Below are 17947 nucleotides of genomic sequence, written 5' to 3' on the forward strand. Positions count from 1 at the left end.
CGAAACCATCAATTCAGCTTTTGTATTAACTTAGTTTAGTTTCTTTGCAGTTAGAAATTAGCAGTTCTGTAACTACTATTCCTCCTACAAAGGGGTGTGTGCTAGTGAATCAGATCCATTGCTTCGAGGGCTAAAGACAAGTCTCGTCTGGCCAACCTGCGCTCAAGATCAGGACCCAAAGTTGGGGAAAACAACAGTAGTTATATGCCACCTTTGTGTTCCCCCAGAGCTTTTGGAGAATTAGTTTGGTGCCCAGGACAAATTAAATCTGCTCAGGGCTACTTTAACTTCAACCAGCTGGCCTGAGAACCACAGTGCAGTTCTGCTCTGAGTATGCCTTCCAACACAGCCATACACCAAAGGGTGGCCAGCTCTTCTAGCTCTATGGCAGCCATGAATTCCTCCATGACAAGGGAATCTCCAGCTGCCCAGTTAGGCTAGCTCGTTGGCTCGTTTGTGCTGGTAGAGCAGTGCAAAGAGGATGCATCAGTGCTGAGGATCTGGTCCATTTCTGAGTAATTCTTGCCTGTAAGGGTACATCTGCACTGCAGCTGGAGGTGTAACATCCAGCTCAGGTAGATGTACACGTGCTCACTCAATCAAAGCTAGTGTGTACACATCTACCCTAGCTGGAAATTATACCTCCTGTCTATATATAGAACTGTGTATCTAAGGAGAGCTTGCCGCCTTCCCTTTTTGAAATTCATTTGATCTCACACAGCTCATAACACATGCTTACATCAACACTGGATGGAATTTATTCTTTTTTTCAAGCTCAGTATTTTTTTTCAAACTTTTTATATCTAGATTTAACTTTAGAAACTCTTACCGCCTTCATCTGCTTGGCCTGCTTGGTTTCTCCTTTCCATTCTCTTGCACAATAACCAAGCAGATCAACTTCTGCCAGTACACTGAGGTTCTCTAAACCAAATTTAATTCACAGATTAGTTAAACATCTACTTTTTTGCATTTAAAAAGAAGGAAAGTTATAATGCAGATTGGTAACAAAAAAGTTTACTTTTAAATTTTCTCTGCAGATATCTGCTCCACCTGAAATCCAAATGATAAAACAACTGTCAAAAAGAATTTGCAGCAAGTAAATATTTAATGAAAGAACAAAGATACAATTGAAAACGAAAGGCATTGTAGTAAAAACATACCATTTCAACAGCTGTGCTAAGTATGCATAGAGCCTTCTACAATACCAGAGAGCAGCAAGGAGAAAAGACATGACTAATATTAGTTGTCTCTCTATTTTTTGCCACACAATATGTAAGAATTGGTTGATAGTGGTCATCCAGGATTGCATTTCATTCCTTCCTGAAACAAAAATTAAAAAGTGATCAATATCTCACTGTTTCACAATATCTGTATACACCCCTAGTACTACTGACTTTATGTTGCCAAGCATTCAAAATGAGTCAGTCCTCAAAAACCATGAGATTGGCTTAAAACCTATGAGATTTTTAGAAATGATAAATTTGGGGGCTCATTTAGTTATCCTCTGCTTTCTGAACCTTTTGGCTGCATCTGAGTCATGCTTTCAAACTTTTCTCTGCAACAATGAAGGCTAGAAACTTACTTTTTTAATGAAAGCTGAGATTCTCATCTAATCACTTGAATCCGGGAGATGGTGTTTTAAGAAAAAAAACAAATATTGCGAGACTCACAATCAAATTGTGAGAGTTGACAACACTGGAGATCAGCAATAGGGAAACCAAGATGTTTTGAAAACTGATTGCTGGTTCTTGGGCACGTGCACTCATTGCAATGTTTTGTTCTGAGGCCTGGCCCTTTAAGACTAAGGGAGTTGTATTCTCCAGATGGAGCACAAGATGGAGAATGATCAATTTAGCATCATGTGACTGGAAACCACATAAAGGAATAATCCTGGGTCAATATGGGGAAGATGAAGGTTAATTTACGACCCTGAAGAAAGTTCCGCCTTGAAGATCTAGCAGGAGGTCTAGGGATTAGCCAGCCAGGAAAGGCATTCACCCTTATTTCCCAGCTGGGAGAAAGCAAGACAGCTCTAACACTCTGTATTATTTTGAGGTTTTTTTAATCTTTTGTTAATAAAACCCACCCTGAAGAAACGGACATGAACTGAGTGGCTGTAGAGAGCTTTACTCTACCTTCCTTGACTGGTGAATTTGCCACTGGTTTAGGCTTAATGCATTCCTATAATTTATGATTAACTATTGCTCTACCAATAACTGCTTCAAGTATTAACCCATTTGCACCAAAGGATCAACAGATCTGTAATAATGAACATTAACCAACCAAAAAAAAAGCAACAGGACATAACTTTCTTGCATTTTCATTTAGTACAATATTTTAAGCATCATCTGACTTTAAAAAAGGCTTCTCTTAATCATGAGGATGGCCCCTGAGCTGTTGAGTCCCTGAGCTGATTGCTTTCTTTCTATAGGCACCACCTGTGGTCAGTGCCTTGCCCGTGCAATATGAATTGTGGGCCAGATCCTCAAACAATGTAAATCAGTGTAGCTTCCTTGACTTCAATGGATCTATGCTAATTTACATCAGCTGAGGTTCAGTCCCTCTGCCTTTAATTGTGAGTTTACTTAATCTTTAGGGACCGATTTTTCCAAAATATGTATGGAGTTCAAATTCAATTTGCCCATTCACTTACAGCTACCGTGAGTGCGTGAATCATTCAGATGTATGCCCATGTAGTCCTGGTAATTACATGCACAATCGTGCACAAGTTCTTAGGTGAGCTATTGCACACAAAGAATATTAGTGTTATGCTATCATTCAAAAGCTTTGTGACAGGATATAACTTTTAGGCTGTGTGGAATCAAGGATCATGTCTAGAATCACACACTGCAATGTTTTCTTCCAATAGTTGTGAAGAAAAAGAAGCTAATGAGTTTTAAAGGGTTTGTTGAATGATTTAAAGTACTCCTTCTTCTGCTAATCCTGCTTGGGCTGAGTATGCTAGCACCCCAAACTCAGATAGCATGGGGAGTGAGAGAGGGGACCAATAGAAGCCACCACTCAATTAGGTGAGCAACCTTGATTTGTATTAACTTAATAGTACTAGATCAAAGAAATTTGCCAATGAACTCTTTCATTTCACTTCAGTGATTTAGCACATACAGGGTACACGCAGCAACACACTTTGGCCTTGTGCATATGCTTAATACATAAAGACAGACAAATAGCCTATTACCTTTTATTCACAGTGCTATAGTAAATACCTGCTCACCTGACATGAAAGGAGGTTACTCCTGGAAGTGCTGCTTTTGAAGGGATAAAGAACAATTTTATAATATTCACTCCATACATAGTAAAATAGATCCAAAATTCAGTATGACATTTCAAAACACATTGTCTTCCAGGAGCTGCAGCTTATCACTGACTACAACTATAACAAAACATTAGTTCTTTTGGTAAGGTCCAGAGATTTTGATAGTTGAGGAATATTCTATGGCATCTCTATTCATAGCATATGCACTGATTATCTACGGAAACAAACAGGGATACTTTTAATAAACAATTTCAAAGCAGCTAAATTATGACTAATTGTATGAGGTTTACACATTGTTTGAGGGGAAAAGTCCTGGGAGATTAACAGAGTTACAGTGATTTATTTTATCCTTCCTCTATTTCTGTGGTGAAGGCATGATTTTAAAAAAAATCAGCAAGTTTACAATATAAGCTTCTGTTAACTATACTAGCCCCTTGTAACAGTTTACAACTCTTGTTCATTACCTGGCACATTCAGTTATCTAAGTTTTCCCACCATGATACGAAGCAAACCCAGTGCTGATCCAGCTTAAAATATCCACAGCAAATTAATCAAACATATTGAAACAAAAACAAGTGAAGATGCAAACGAAAAAAACAACTTGTCAGGTCTTTTTTTGCATTATTTATGGTGGCCATATATATACAGTACCCTCATTTGATTTTGATTGTGCAGAATGGGACTATTAAAAGGACTGAACCGGTATTTTTCCCAAAGTAACGTGTTTTGTAGAATAGTAGAAATACATTTGAGCAAATTCCTGACACCTAAGGTTTCTGTTCCAGTTCCATATTTTACAGGGAGGCTCACATGAACTTTGCTAGTGTTGAAAAAGTCCTTTAATTTAGACATAAAACAGAATTTCTCAATAGCCTGACACTGTATTAAGAGATTCAGCAAAAAAGCAGTAGAGCCTCTTTTGAAATCCAGGGAAACTCCTCTCTTGGTATGTGTGTAATAACATAGCAATAAGTAACTCGGATGTTCTTTCGGCCTGGTCTACACTACAAGGTTAAGTCGATGTAAGCTGTCTTGCATCAACCTAGCTGTGGAAATGTCTTCACTTAAATTTGGCTCCCACCACCTTAAGTGCCTCTCTATGCCAATTTAGTAACACCACCTCCCCTAGGGGCACAGAGTCAATGCTGATGTAGTTATGCTTATGTTGACTGTTATTGGCTTTCAGGAGCTGTCCCACAATGCCCCACACTAACAATACAAGTGATACAAGCACTCCCGGTGAGGAGGCGCAATGCTCACACAAAGAGCCAAGTGTGCACACGCACAAGTGATTTAATAACTGCACTGACTCTATGCTGAAGTTAGGTTGACATAATTTTGAATTGCAGACATGGGCTAAGTAAGATATTGATGCTTTCCTATGGCAGGTTGGGAGGCACAAGGCTGTGTGCCTTCAATAAGAGAAGTTAAATTCTGCACCACTGTGCACATGCAGAATTCATGTCCCCCATAGATTTTCTTTTCTCAGCAGAAAATACATTCTGCTGGAGAAGCACTGCAGTTACGCCTTTCACCCACCAGGGACTGCTGTGGCACAGAACAAAGGGCAGACAGCTCACTGGTCATATCAATCAATCAGCAGCTGATAGAGAGGAGGAGTGGCTGCGTTTCTCACAGTGCCCTGTCTGTGGGGCCAGGTGAGGAGACATATGATATGGTGGAGGACAAAGTAGGGCACACATGGCTGCTGGGTGGGTCACATAGACTGGGGCTCAGAAGGGCTAGTGGATGGACAGACTGGGGCGGGGATGAATAGGAGTGGGGGTGCAATGCCACATGGAGATGAGTAGGAGGGGTGGCTGAGTGGGGATGCAGGGACACATGAGGACAGGGGTAGATGTGCCTGACTGAATGGGAGAGGCTCCCCAACTCCCTAACAATCCCCCAACCAAAAAAACCTGTTCCATACTTCTCCAACTCACACCCAACCACCCTACAGGTTCACTCCTGCATTCCCAGCAATTATTTTCCTCTCCCTCAGCCCCTCCGTTCCTCTCCCTCAGCCTGCAAGCCTTTGCACTGCTTCTGAGGGGTGCTGGAAATACATTTCTGTATTGTAGTTTAAATGAATTATTACTCAGAGTTCTGTATTAATATGCCTAGTAAGGAATCTATTTGTCAAAAAACATTTCCTGAATCTCTTTTGTTACAGACATTTTGAAACTGGCATGATTCTATTGTGTTATTTTGACAAATAAAATATGCAGAATTTTACAGAATTTTAAAATATTGTGCTCAGAATTTTTAAGCACAGAATTTTTATTTTTTTGGCAAAGAATTCCCATAGGAGCAGAGAAGTGCACCAGTAGTCTACTACCACAGGAATGACTATGGGATTGTCTAGACGAACAGCAAGATGGGGTGAAATTCTACAGTGCATTAATATGCTGTGCACTTATGGTACTTACAGACCTTGCTACCATGCATTAGAAGTTCCCTAATGCATACTGACCTACTCCTGTTTCGAAGCACACAAGGGAACTTTTAGACTGCAGTAGCAAGGTTCATACAGACAGTTAGTGTGCAACATACTAGTGTGCTGTAGATTTACACCCCAGTTTGCTGCACACTCACTGCTCATCTTGACTAGCCCTTATTCTGATTAGAACATCACTTGTCCATTTACATCTTAGACTGAAATTATTTAAATAAATGGCTATTGGAAACAGAGTTGTTGTTTTTGGAACCAATTGTAAACTGGAATAACCCACCAATACCAAACTTTCCAACACATACTATATATGGGATTCTGCCTCCAAGGCAGGGTTAGAGCTTAGCAGTTCCTTGCACCCAGTGCTCACACCAAATCTCTTCTCCACACCTGAGAGAAGACATCACTACAGTCAAGGTGAGGGCTGATTCTTCTGCAATCTATGGAAATAGGTGCAACTCTCAGGCTTCTAACAAAACACTCATGAGGCTTTGGGATGCCCAAGGAAACCTGATGATCCTCCACCCAGACAGGTGAGCTGCATGAGACACATCTGGGCAGACAGCAAATGGCAAGTAATGCGAGAACTTTTAAATTATGACATATGGACTTTTCTATAAGACTGTCCACTGAGCAGGTTTGAAACCTGTGTATAAATAAAGGAGCCCTCAACAAGAGTGGCTTCTCACTGAGTATTTGTGGAGTGATTGGTGGGACCTGCAGTGGCACATTCCTAGTGCAAGGGAGCATCTGGAGGCCTTGACCCCTCATACAGCCAGAAAGGGAATACAAAGAAAACTGCCATAAAACTTGTGTCAGAACTCCCCACAGTGGCCATCATCTTGTGCTAAATCATCATCTTTACAATCAACTCTGCTAGCACTAGAAAAATCTACAGACTATTGGGTTCTTTCTATTAGGCACTGAAAAATACCAGGAAAAAATCCTCCCCACCCCCCCACCCCAAGAACATAAAGAGGAGTGTGCCTGCAACTGTGTTTTATTGCTGGTGGATAGTGAGAAATGGATTCTTGTCAAAGTCCTCCTCAGATCAGCCACAAAAAATATTAGGTAGTGTCTTCTCCAAGGACACAGCCTTCTTGCTCTTCTGTTCAGCTTTTTATACCACACGCATCACTGTGATAACCAAGCACCTTCCAAAATTAAAAGTAGACTGGGTGATGTATGACTGAGTACACTTTTTTTCTCCATTCCCTCACACAGGTGTGGGTGTGTGTACTTTTTTGGCATTTAAAAAACAAAAAGGCTTTATGGCACACACAGGCAAACAAGTTCAGAAAACCAAGTTTGTATTTTGATCAGAAAGTGACGAGGTCTATATATTTAGATACTACACAATGTACGTCAGATCCCTTCTCGTGGCTGCTACGGAGAGCACAGTTACTCCTTTACATCACATCATAGAATTCTGGGCTCAGGATCTGAGGATCCAGAGTTCAAACTTTGCTGACCACCAATGTTTGTTTGGGAACAGTGGGTTTGGGTACAGTGCATACCTCCTCTTTTTCCAGGTGAATTGAATAAACGTTTTAAAAAGAACCCCTCAAAATTTCCTTGAACAAAGGTTTTATAGTATAAAACTATTTCTCTGTCAATGACATGTCAATCTGACATGCAATGAAACACAAGTATTCCATCTTTTAGTCATTTTTCAGTCACTTGGATGAATTGTGTCACACATTGGCAGGTTTGAAGGTTGAGAGAGCTATGATAGCAAAGACTCCAGTGAAATGGGGGCCATAGTACCTGAATGCAGTTTGTAGCTTCAGTTCCCTTAGAACTAACAGGAAATAGCCATACTAACAAAGCTTTCTCCCCTTCTTCTATCAGAAACACCATAAGTGCTAATTGCTTCCTCAGTATCCGAAGGTAATGGTGATGGGTATGGGACAGGATGGTATCAATAACTGTATTCACCATATGGTAAAAGTAGCGTTCAGTTTAAATTGTTCAAGTCTTGGCTTTTATATGGAAATGGGCATACATATTGAGACTGAGACTAGAGTCAAAAGGTCACACAATATACAACAGTTTCTGCAGTATTTTGGCCCAATACTTTCAGGAAATCCTTTGCTACTCAGCTGCCTTATAGGAGTCAAAAATGTCTTTCCTTCTGGTGTCCAGAGGCCTTTCAGAAAAAATAAAATTGTGAGGTAGCAGAGTAGCCTTTTCGTTATAAAAATACCCCAGTCTCCCAAGCTGTCCAAAATTGTAGTGTTTGGTACACTTCAGCTGCTGTTTGACATACTACCACCATATCTATACCCAGGACCCTGTTTGCTGAGAATTTAAAGTATATTTTTGAGATTTTCCCCCTGCTTGATTGCAAAAAGGAAAATGTACATAATTATATTTTTCTTCTAGGGATTCGTACAAATGAGGGTAAATTTCAGTTCATGAATCCATTCCTAATCTAGTCTCCTTGCAGAATGGTATTCCAGCAAGGACCAATAACAGGCTCAAATCCACTTCCAATCAAGCAAGGAAAAAACACAAGAGAAAGCTTCAGACACTAGTAAGTGAATATCATTATGTACCACAGAAAACGTAAACCTTCTCTAAGCACTTACCCTTAGCAAATATTATAAATACATTCCTTTTTAAAACAAACAGAAAACCTTCCTGAAATTTTGGTCATTGCCATTATTATTTTATATTACAGTAGAAGCTCAAAGATATAATCACCAGAATTATGGACTTACTGGTCAACTGGACACCTTGTGGAACCAGAAGTGACCAATCAGCCGATTTCAGCCCCAGCACTCGCCTCGTAGCTAAAGCCCCGAGCCGCAGTGCCTCTCCTCCAGCTGAAACTGGGAATGGAGCCACGATGGAGACCCAAGGCCCAGCAACCCTGCAGGGCTGAAGCTGGGAATAGAGCCACGGGGCTGCAGACCCGAGCCCCAACACTCCCCCCAGGTCTAAAGTCCTGAGCCCTGGTGCTCCTGCGGGGCAGAAGCCCGAAGCCCCTCACCCAGAGCCCTATGCCCGTAGGGTCAGAAGCCCTGATTCCCCCGCCCCCACCTGCAGCCCTGCCCCTCCCTGCAGCTGCAACCCTCTTCCCCGCCCCTCATCCCCATGGCTGACATCGGTAATGTCTGTCTTGTTCAGAGTTACGGACAACCTCCATTCCTGAGGTGTGCGAAACTCTGAGGTTCTACTGTAATTCATTAGGATAAGTCTCCTTCCGCATTCAGAGATGTTACACTCCAATCATATGCAAAGAAATTGGATTTATGTAAACTCCTATAAAGCTATTATATCAAGGAAGGTTATTATTTATAGAGGATCTATCAGTTGCTGAGGTTTATGATGAGTCAGCCTGACGCTGCTCAGGTTTGTTTTGTCCAGTCTCTGCTTTCCAAAACATACAACTTTTGAGAGTGGTGTGCTAAATCCAAATTGGCAGAGTAAAGGACTATTGAACCTATATTTTAACCCTGAATGCCTTCCCACACTTAATCTTAGACGAAAGGTCCTCACCAGTATCTCCCAAGCTGTCAGCCATTCTGACACTAAGGGTATGCCTGCACTGCAGTACAATAGCTGTGCCTGGCCCATGCCAGCTGACTCAGGCTCAGGCTGCAGGATTATAAAACTGAAGTGTTGACGTTCGGGCTCGGGCTGGAACCCAGGGTCTGAGACACGCCCCCACTTGCTGGGTTTCTGAGCCTGGGCTCCAGCCCAAGCCCGAACATCTACACGGCAATTTTTAGCCCTGTGAGCCTGATTCAGCTTACCCAGGATACCTGTGACTGCGCCAGGGGTCTTTCATTGCAGTGTAGATGTACACGTAAGCTTGAGAAGCACTGCTCTAGACATCTGATGTGGGGGATTGGCAATTTTTTTTTCCAATGTGCGTGCAAACCAGCAGCCAATGGCTCGTGGACCGACACTGGTCCGTAGCCCACCACTTTGAGTAGCACTGGTCTAGAGTGTGAACTGTATTGCATTCTGCAGCAAATGCTGCTGCCACTGGGGAGTCCTGGTAAAACTGACACTGTCCCAGTCCTCTGAGACACTGCAGGAACAGGCTGGCAGACATATTATGGCCTCTGTCTCCAGCCAGGGGCAAAGGGCTGTGGGTGGTGCTTCTTAGTAAATAAATTTGAGTGTCTAGAGAATCACAGGTAGTTGCCTGTGTCCTGATCTCTTCTCAGGTGGGCAGAGTGTTACAACAAGAGCAATATACATACAACATAACTAGGACAGGAAACACCTTTTCTCATGTTTATTTGTACAATTCCTAACACAAAGGAGTCCTCCTGCTCAGGGCCGTCCCTCAGGGTGTGTGGGGCCCGGGGCAGAAGTGACGAATTCGTCACTTCCAGGACTGACCAGGCAGGGCAGGAGAGGTGGTGCCTCCCCAAACAGCCAGGTGTGGCCCCACCCACACTCCGCCCCCCAACCCCCCCCTCCCCCCGGGTGCTGCCGCTGGGCTTCAGGGGGCTGGGGCCACACTGCCTGCCTTCCCGGGACTGGGGAGGCTGCAGCAGCGCCACCAAGCACTGTCCCTCGGGTGGAAGGGGCAAGGTTGGGGGCTAGCCTCCCCCAGCCAGCGGGTAACACAGTGCCCATGCGCGCCGGCCAACCATGCCAGCCCGCGGGGCCAGGAGCAGTCACCCTGATTCGCCATACCCTAGGGACGGCTCTGCTCCTGCTACATGACTGGGGTCCACAGGCATTATCATCATAAAAATTATAATCATGGACATGAGCGTCAGAAGGTCAAGATGTACAATAAAATGTGAGTACTTGTAAACCAAATCATAGAATCATAGAATAGAATATCAGGGTTGGAAGGGACCTCAGGAGGTCATCTACTCCAACCCCCTGCTCAAAGCAGGACCGATCCCCGACTAAATCATCCCAGCCAGGGCTTTGTCAAGCCTGACCTTAAAAACTTCTAGGGAAGGAGATTCTACCACCTCCCTAGGTAACGCATTCCAGTGTTTCACCACCCTCCTAGTGAAAAAGTTTTTCCTAATATCCAACCTAAATCTCCCCCACTGCAACTTGAGACCATTACTCCTCGTTCTGTCATCTGCTACCATAGAGAACAGTCTAGAACCATCCTCTTTGGAACCCCCTTTCAGGTAGTTGAAAGCAGCTATCAAATCCCCCCTCATTCTTCTCTTCTAAAGACTAAACATCCCCAGTTCCCTCAGCCTCTCCTCATAAGTCATGTGTTCCAGTCCCCTAATCATTTTTGTTGCCCTCCGCTGGACTCTTTCCAATTTTTCCACATCCTTCTTGTAGTGTGGGGCCCAAAACTGGACACAGTACTCCAGATGAGGCCTCACCAATGTCGAATAGAAGGGAACGATCACGTCCCTCGATCTGCTGGCAATGCCCCTACTTATACATCCCAAAATGCCATTGGCCTTCTTGGCAACAAGGGCACACTGTTGACTCATATCCAACTTCTCGTCCACTGTACCCCTAGGTCCTTTTCTGCAGAACTGCTGCTGAGCCATTCGGTCCCTAGTCTGTAGCAGTGCATGGGATTCTTTTGTCCTAAGTGCAGGACTCTGCACTTGTCCTTGTTGAACCTCATCAGATTTATTTTGGTCCAATCCTCCAATTTGTCTAGGTCCCTCTGTATCCTATCCCTACCCTCCAGTGTATCTACCACTCCTCCCAGTTTAGTGTCAAATAAGGGATGTATTCAAAGGACTCAGTCACTGAGCAATCAGAACAGAAAATAAAGACACATACAATAGAACTGATTGTGACCTGTATGAGAAAATAAACCATCTGTCAGAGTACCCCATCAGCTCTCTCAGGAGAAAGAAATCAGAGCAGGCCTTGTATGGTTTTGGGCAAGTCACCTAATCTCAGTGTTACTCATCAGTTTATCCATTTGTAAACAACCATTTGTAGGCTTTAGGACCCAGAGCCTTACAGTTGAAGTGTGGCAGCTGAAAGGACACAACACAACAAAAACTGCTGTCTAGCAAGCAGACTATTAGCTTCAGGGCAATATTCATATATTCACAAGCTCAGCACACCCCACACATCCAATAAATAAAAGATTACTCAGACAGTCAGGAACCTCAACCCTAACCTAACCAATGACAGAAACAGCATTATACCGAACCAAGCCTGCTTCCTATCCATACCTACAAGCTTCTGAGAAACGGCATGCTGACTACCTGGCACCTACTGACAGCAATTTGTTCTGAAAGCCCATCAGTTTTTACATAATTAGTGATATCAATACAATTCTGGTTGTTTTTGTCTTCAGCTGCTAGTACAAGGAAGCACTCACCTTTGCCTGTGCCAGTGTAGGAAATCAATTCATTTGATAGTCTAGCTATTTTGATGACTGAGAAAAGCAAGCTTAAATTTTTTACTCTGGTTAGCATCCCAGAGGGGAAAAAATATCAGTGAGGCAGCCAGATTTGATTAGTGTGGTCTCTTCAACCCTAAAGGGACATCATTAACTTGAAATCTAGACAATTTAAAAAATAGTTAAAAGTAGTGGCAGATACAGCACCTCCACATGAGTTCTTCTCCCAGTTTTTGGTGTGCTCCAATTACATTTTTCTGTTTTTCTCTCCCAGTCATGTGAAAGATCCACACAAATAAAAAGGTGAACTGACTTGACAATATCAGAGATACTGAAATTGATTATAAACAAAGCACTGTCTGATGCACAAAATAAACAAATAAATGTTTTATTTCCATTCTCTTAGTCACTCTTGTAATGCCAAAAACTACTGAAAGTATAAATATTTCACCTTTGTGATTTAAGTTGATGGTGTTCCTTTAACTTCTGATTGAAATACTTTGTACAATGGAATTTATTATTATTTCTAGTATATATCTGGCATCACCGTTGGTATCTGGACACCTTACAAGGATTAAATAGAGACATTCAAGATCTCCATAAAAAGAAGCCAAAAGACCATGGTCCCCTGCTGCCTCTGCAGCTTTACCAATCAGCTTAGAAACCAAGACTTAATCAGCTGGGAAGGCCTGGAAAAAGAAATGAATCTTGCAGTTCCATCTAGCAATGGATTCTAATTAAGTTTGACTCTGGATACCAAGCTGATTTTACAGGGCTGGCAGTTTGGGGAACGGGGGGTGTCTTTTTACTTGTAAACTAAGGATATTTAATATGGAAATTACTGAGAGTGAATAATATTGGAGTACTGCAATGCAGTATTTACAGAATAATTTTTCAGAACTGATCTGCACTTTAAAGCTGTATCTGGAGTTAACTATTTTTGAAAACCCAAGCTTTGAGGAACATGCCACAGCTAAAAGGAATTAAAAGAAAAACAGGAAGTGACAAGAAATGAAAACAGAACTAAAGGACATTAAACAAAGCACACAGCAAACGGGAATAACAATAAAAGGTCCCTACATGCATGGGCTTGCTTAAACCTTAAAATTTCCATGCCAGCTGTTGTAACTTTCCCTCAGTCCAGCTATCACCATCTCTGGCTGGGAGAAGCACATTAACCTGCTCACAGCATCTGTGTTTCTTGCCAGCCTGTTAGCTTTTGCTGATACCTTGGGGCAGTCAGTGGCCACTCACTCCACCCCTACTTACCTTTTATAGGATCTCTGAGGTTTCTAATCCCTTTGATCCTATGGTCTGCCTTGGGAACAGTAAACTATTCTAGCCCAGAGAGTGACAGACAGGGGGTACTCCCCATCTGATAACTGCCATTGTTTCGTTTCCTGTGGGTTTCCCCCTTTACAGCCTCCTTTGATTTAATTCCCAACATTCAGGCAGAGTCATATGAAACAGATTATAAAATATCATATGCCCCTTTGGTTAAGAAATACTACATAAATCGCCACAGCTCCTCGTTCATTTCAGCATCTAGTTTTAAAAATCCCCCGTCTTTAGTACCCTCCATGGACTGGACTCCCCTGCTATTCGGAACAGCCTCTCTCTCCTCCTACTGCCCCACAGCCCCTTCACCCCTTAGATTTGCCACTTGTTTTCAAATCTCAGCAAAAGCCATCTCTTTTCTCCCTTGTCTACATCTAATTTGTTTCCCATTGGTTATTATTTCTGCACTGCATGATTTTGTGTGATTTTAACTGATTTTATCTTAACACTGCTTTAACAAAAGGTATTCTGCCCAATTGTAAGTAAATGTGTAAATATGTATACATAAAAATAAACAGTAGCGTGAACTTACTCTCAGAAACCCATGAAGGATGGTGGGGGAAGGAGACCAAAAGACAATCTATAGCCATCTTGCACCAGATTTAAACTCTTTGTTCTTAGCCATGGGAAAATATAAACTGGGATTCATTGTAATGAAATTAATTAAAGAATTAGTTAATAATGCCTTATTATGGTATCTTTCTGTAAAGTGCCATGTTGTCAAGTCTGACATCAAGTGTTGGAATAATGCACATAAAATCTGTATTTGCCAAGCATGGAATCCCAGCAACGATATTTGTGAGCAAAGGTCCTTATTATTCCATACATGGATGAAAGCAGCTTCATCAGCATTGGAGTACAATTACTCCACTGTATATCAAGTAAACGACAAAGCCAAAAGAGAGATGCAGATTGCCAAGACAGTGCTGGAAAAGGTGTCAGACAGTATCTCAGATTAATGTTTTGTTTTATTAGCTTATTATAGCTCAGTTAGAATTCAGATTATGGTCTTCAGGAACAGTTATAAAGGTTTTAAAGAAGCTCCACAATTAATGTGTCTAGTTAAAGCACTTTATGAAAATATCTTTATACCAGTACAACTGCATCCACACTACGGGGCTTGTACCATTTAACTATACATTTAAATCTGTACAACTGTTGTGTGTAGCCAAACTACAAAATCACTTTGCTACTGCACCTTCTCACAGTGCTTTCAGAGCTAAGGAATTATAACCAGACATGGTTTAAAGCTGTAAACCCAAGAAATACAGACTTCTGAAAAATAATGTATTTAAAAAATAAAATGACTATATATAGTTGTAACCTTTGCTCAAGGCTAGCAGATCTCTCAAGTCCCAACATACCTGATATTTTACCATGATTGTTAATGTAGAACATTTGTGTCATTGCATAATATCATTTGCACAGCCCACTCCCACAATTCACCTACCAATAAAATTACATTAGTCACTGACAACACACAACAGAATGTGTATATTGTATACATGACGGTGTGGTGCAATAAGAAGTTTGAATGGCCACATTACTCACAATTGCCAAATCACATGATCATGCTACCTATTTTACCAAATGAACTTCTTTTCAATTCTTTGAGAGGTTTTTCTGTTTTCAACAAAAATGTATTGGCATCATCTTTTGTATTCTCTCCTCCTGAAAGCTAAATTAGTACTGTGGGTCCAGTCGCTCAGGGCTAAGAGCAAGGGGACATCTAAACTATATTTCAGACAATTTAAGACCAAATATTTTGGAACCTACCAGGCCTACAAGCAAGTGATGGTTCCATCAGAAAGCTGCAAGTCTCCCTTTTCTGTTTATAGTGGCATCCCTGGCCGATAATCTTTGGGAACTGAACCTGAGGCCTCACTCTAAAAATCCTGAACCTTTGCTCAGAACCGAACAGAGGTTTGCGGGGGAGGGTGTGGGGCAAAAATCTGAAATAGAGACCCCCACACACATACATCCTTCCTCCCCCCCCCCAAAAAAAAGTACCATGGAGATAGAAGAGTTTAAGAAGAGGGGAAGGATGGGGGGGTCAGAGATGATCCAGGCCTGTGCAGTTGCTACCCTCCCCACAGAGATGAGGGGACTCTGCCCTGCTTGTGTCCAGGAGGGGCAGGAAGTGTGCCCCCAGTCCGCCTCTCCTTGTACTTCAGCCCCGCTGATGGTGGGAGTGGTATCCCCAGCCCCTAGTCCCCACATCTGCCTCTGTATTCACAGCTCAGCGAGACTCCTGGGTCCTGGTGCAATGATGCCAAGGGCAGCCATAGTGGAATTTGGACTCAGCCAGAGGGAGCAAGTCGCTCTCCGTACTACTGATTGCAGGCACCAAACCCAAGGTGTGCTGTGTGACCCTGTGCACCACTTCGCAACAGCTCTCACTCAACTTTGGACTGGCCACCCCCGCATTATTTTGTGCACCCTCTAAAATGGACCAGGTCCATTAGCTCAGGGCAGCAGCAGACCAAGATCTCTGATCTAGCCACTAGAGGGGGACAAGGAGCCATTCTATTAGCATGGGTTACACATTTTGCATGGCCAGGGAAGCTCATCCACCAAGTTGAAAGAAAATCATATTTCAAGGGTTACATAGTGGGTAAAATAAAAATAAGAGTGGTTTGAAACAGCTCAGAGATTTGGAATGTTAAAAATAATGCCACTAAAGATGCATTTGCGGGCAGGAGGCAGGTGCCGATACACAATGAATTTCAAAAGACCCTGCAATTCTTCTTCTCCCCAAGAGGAGGGCCCTGCTACTGAAGACTTAACCTAGGGCCTGTTTGTAGTAAAAACACTTGTTACAGTTGTTTAAATTTACAATGCCTAAAGCAGTGGTCACTTTTTGAATCTAAGGGCAACCCAGGATCTACCCCACCCCTTCCCCAAAGCCCCGCTCACTCCATCACCCCTCTCTCCATTGCCCACACTTCCCCACCCTCACCCACTTTCACCAGGCTGGGTTAGGGGGTTGGGGCTCAGGAGGGGGGTGCAGGCTCTGGACTTGGGCCGAGGGGTTTGCAGTGTGGGAGGGGGCTCTGGGCTGAGCCTGGGGCAGAGGGTTGGGGTACAGGAAGGGGTGAGGGGTGCAAGCTCTAGGAGAGAGTTTGGGAGGAGGAGGGGGCTCCAAGCTGGGGCAGAGTGTTGGGATGCAAGAGGGGATATGGGGTGCTGACTCCGAGAGGCAGCTCAGAGATGGGGAGCGGCCTCCCACCAGGCAGCACCTACCTCCAGTGGTTCCTGGTCGGCAGCAGGCGCAGCAAGGTTAAGACAGGCTCTCGGCCTACCCTGGCCCTATACCACTCCCGGAAGGGGCCAATGCGCCCCTGTGGGGGGGGCTGGGGAGCATGTGGCTCCGTGCACTGCCCCTCTCTGCAAGCACCGCCCCCGCAGCTCTCCCAGCCAATGGGAGCTGTGGGGGCAGTGCTTGCAGGCAGAAGCAGAGCAGGGAGGATGCCTTAGCGGCAGCCACACTGCAACACTGGAGATCGCGATCGACTGGGAGATACTCTAGGACAGACCAGTCAATCGTAATCGACCGATTGGTGACCACTGACCTAAAGTTAGGCACCCAAATCCATTTTAAGGCAATTATACAGAGGCCTGACTTTTAGAGGTGCTGATCATGCAGATTTGTCATTGAAGTGTATGGAATATTTGGGTGTTCAAAATCTCTGAAAAATCAGACCAATCATTTATTTGCTTAATTAAGGAATTAGTTGCCTAGTTTTAGGCATGCAACTTTGAAAATGTTGAGCATAATTTCTAGCGTTTTCCCTCTCCTCCCCCAACAAGAAAACAAAAACAAAAAATAAATTCACATACCCTCTTACGTACAGTGGATTCCCAGGGAGGGGGAGGGGGAAGAGAAGTGGGGAGAGTGGGTCTAGCAATATTTTGCATGTTGGTTATGCAAATTGGCTTCTTTGTGGTGCCTCTAAAATACAAGCATCTGTTGTCCCACTGTACATCTCTATTTTAATGCACGTTTAAATTCTCTGTCTAAACATTAGCTGTTGTTAATTACAGATCTCAACTTAGGTCCTGAGAGACAAGCTCCAGAGATTTAAACACAGTTTTTAGAGCCCAAGTATAGAAATGACCAATTTTAATAGTTCACACACATTATTCCAGCTTCAATATACTGAGAAATGTGAAAACAGCTGTTCCTAGGGCTAAGGTAAAATAGTAATTATATCTTCAAGTATCAGCAATTGAGAGAATCACAATAACCACAATGGTACTGTCTGATTGAATAGCTTGCAAATTTCTTCCCTTTAACTTTCAGAAGTTAAAACTGAAAGCGAGGTAGGAGCAATTTTCACATTTCAATCAGTGAGCAAATGATTAGTTGGTCAGCAAGAGAGAAAGAGTCCAGACTCAGTCAGAGTATGTAATAAGACAGATGGACCGGCAGTAATTTACTCTAAAGCTGGACTGCTACAGCAGAAAGACAAAGTGAAAATTTATGGTTTCTGGAACATAAGAGATCAGGCAAATACAGGCACAAGGCTGTAAGGTAGTAAGCACTGACTTCACTGTGACTATGAGATGT

At 43.0% G+C, this 17947-nt stretch overlaps 1 protein-coding gene across 16 annotated transcripts in view; it reads right to left on the minus strand.

Moving 5' to 3' along the window:
* The window catches only part of OTULINL (OTU deubiquitinase with linear linkage specificity like), a 55414-nt gene that overhangs the window by 16721 nt on the left and 20746 nt on the right, over nt 1-17947 (minus strand). For 4 of the 16 annotated variants that reach the window (XM_048839619.2, XM_048839616.2, XM_048839624.2 and 1 more), the window contains 3 exons: nt 1161-1320; nt 1019-1050; nt 830-921 (listed from right to left, as the gene is read on the minus strand). In XM_048839619.2, the coding sequence (XP_048695576.1) occupies nt 830-921; nt 1019-1050; nt 1161-1320 (284 nt within the window). Of the gene's footprint in view, nt 1-829; nt 922-1018; nt 1051-1160; nt 1321-3232; nt 3489-17947 lie in introns of those variants that run through there. The other 12 variants (XM_048839615.2, XM_048839613.2, XM_075125447.1 and 9 more) reach the window with 7 other exon arrangements.

This window comes from Caretta caretta, chromosome 2, assembly GCF_965140235.1.
Source record: "Caretta caretta isolate rCarCar2 chromosome 2, rCarCar1.hap1, whole genome shotgun sequence".
In the NCBI taxonomy this organism is placed as follows: domain Eukaryota; kingdom Metazoa; phylum Chordata; order Testudines; family Cheloniidae; genus Caretta; species Caretta caretta.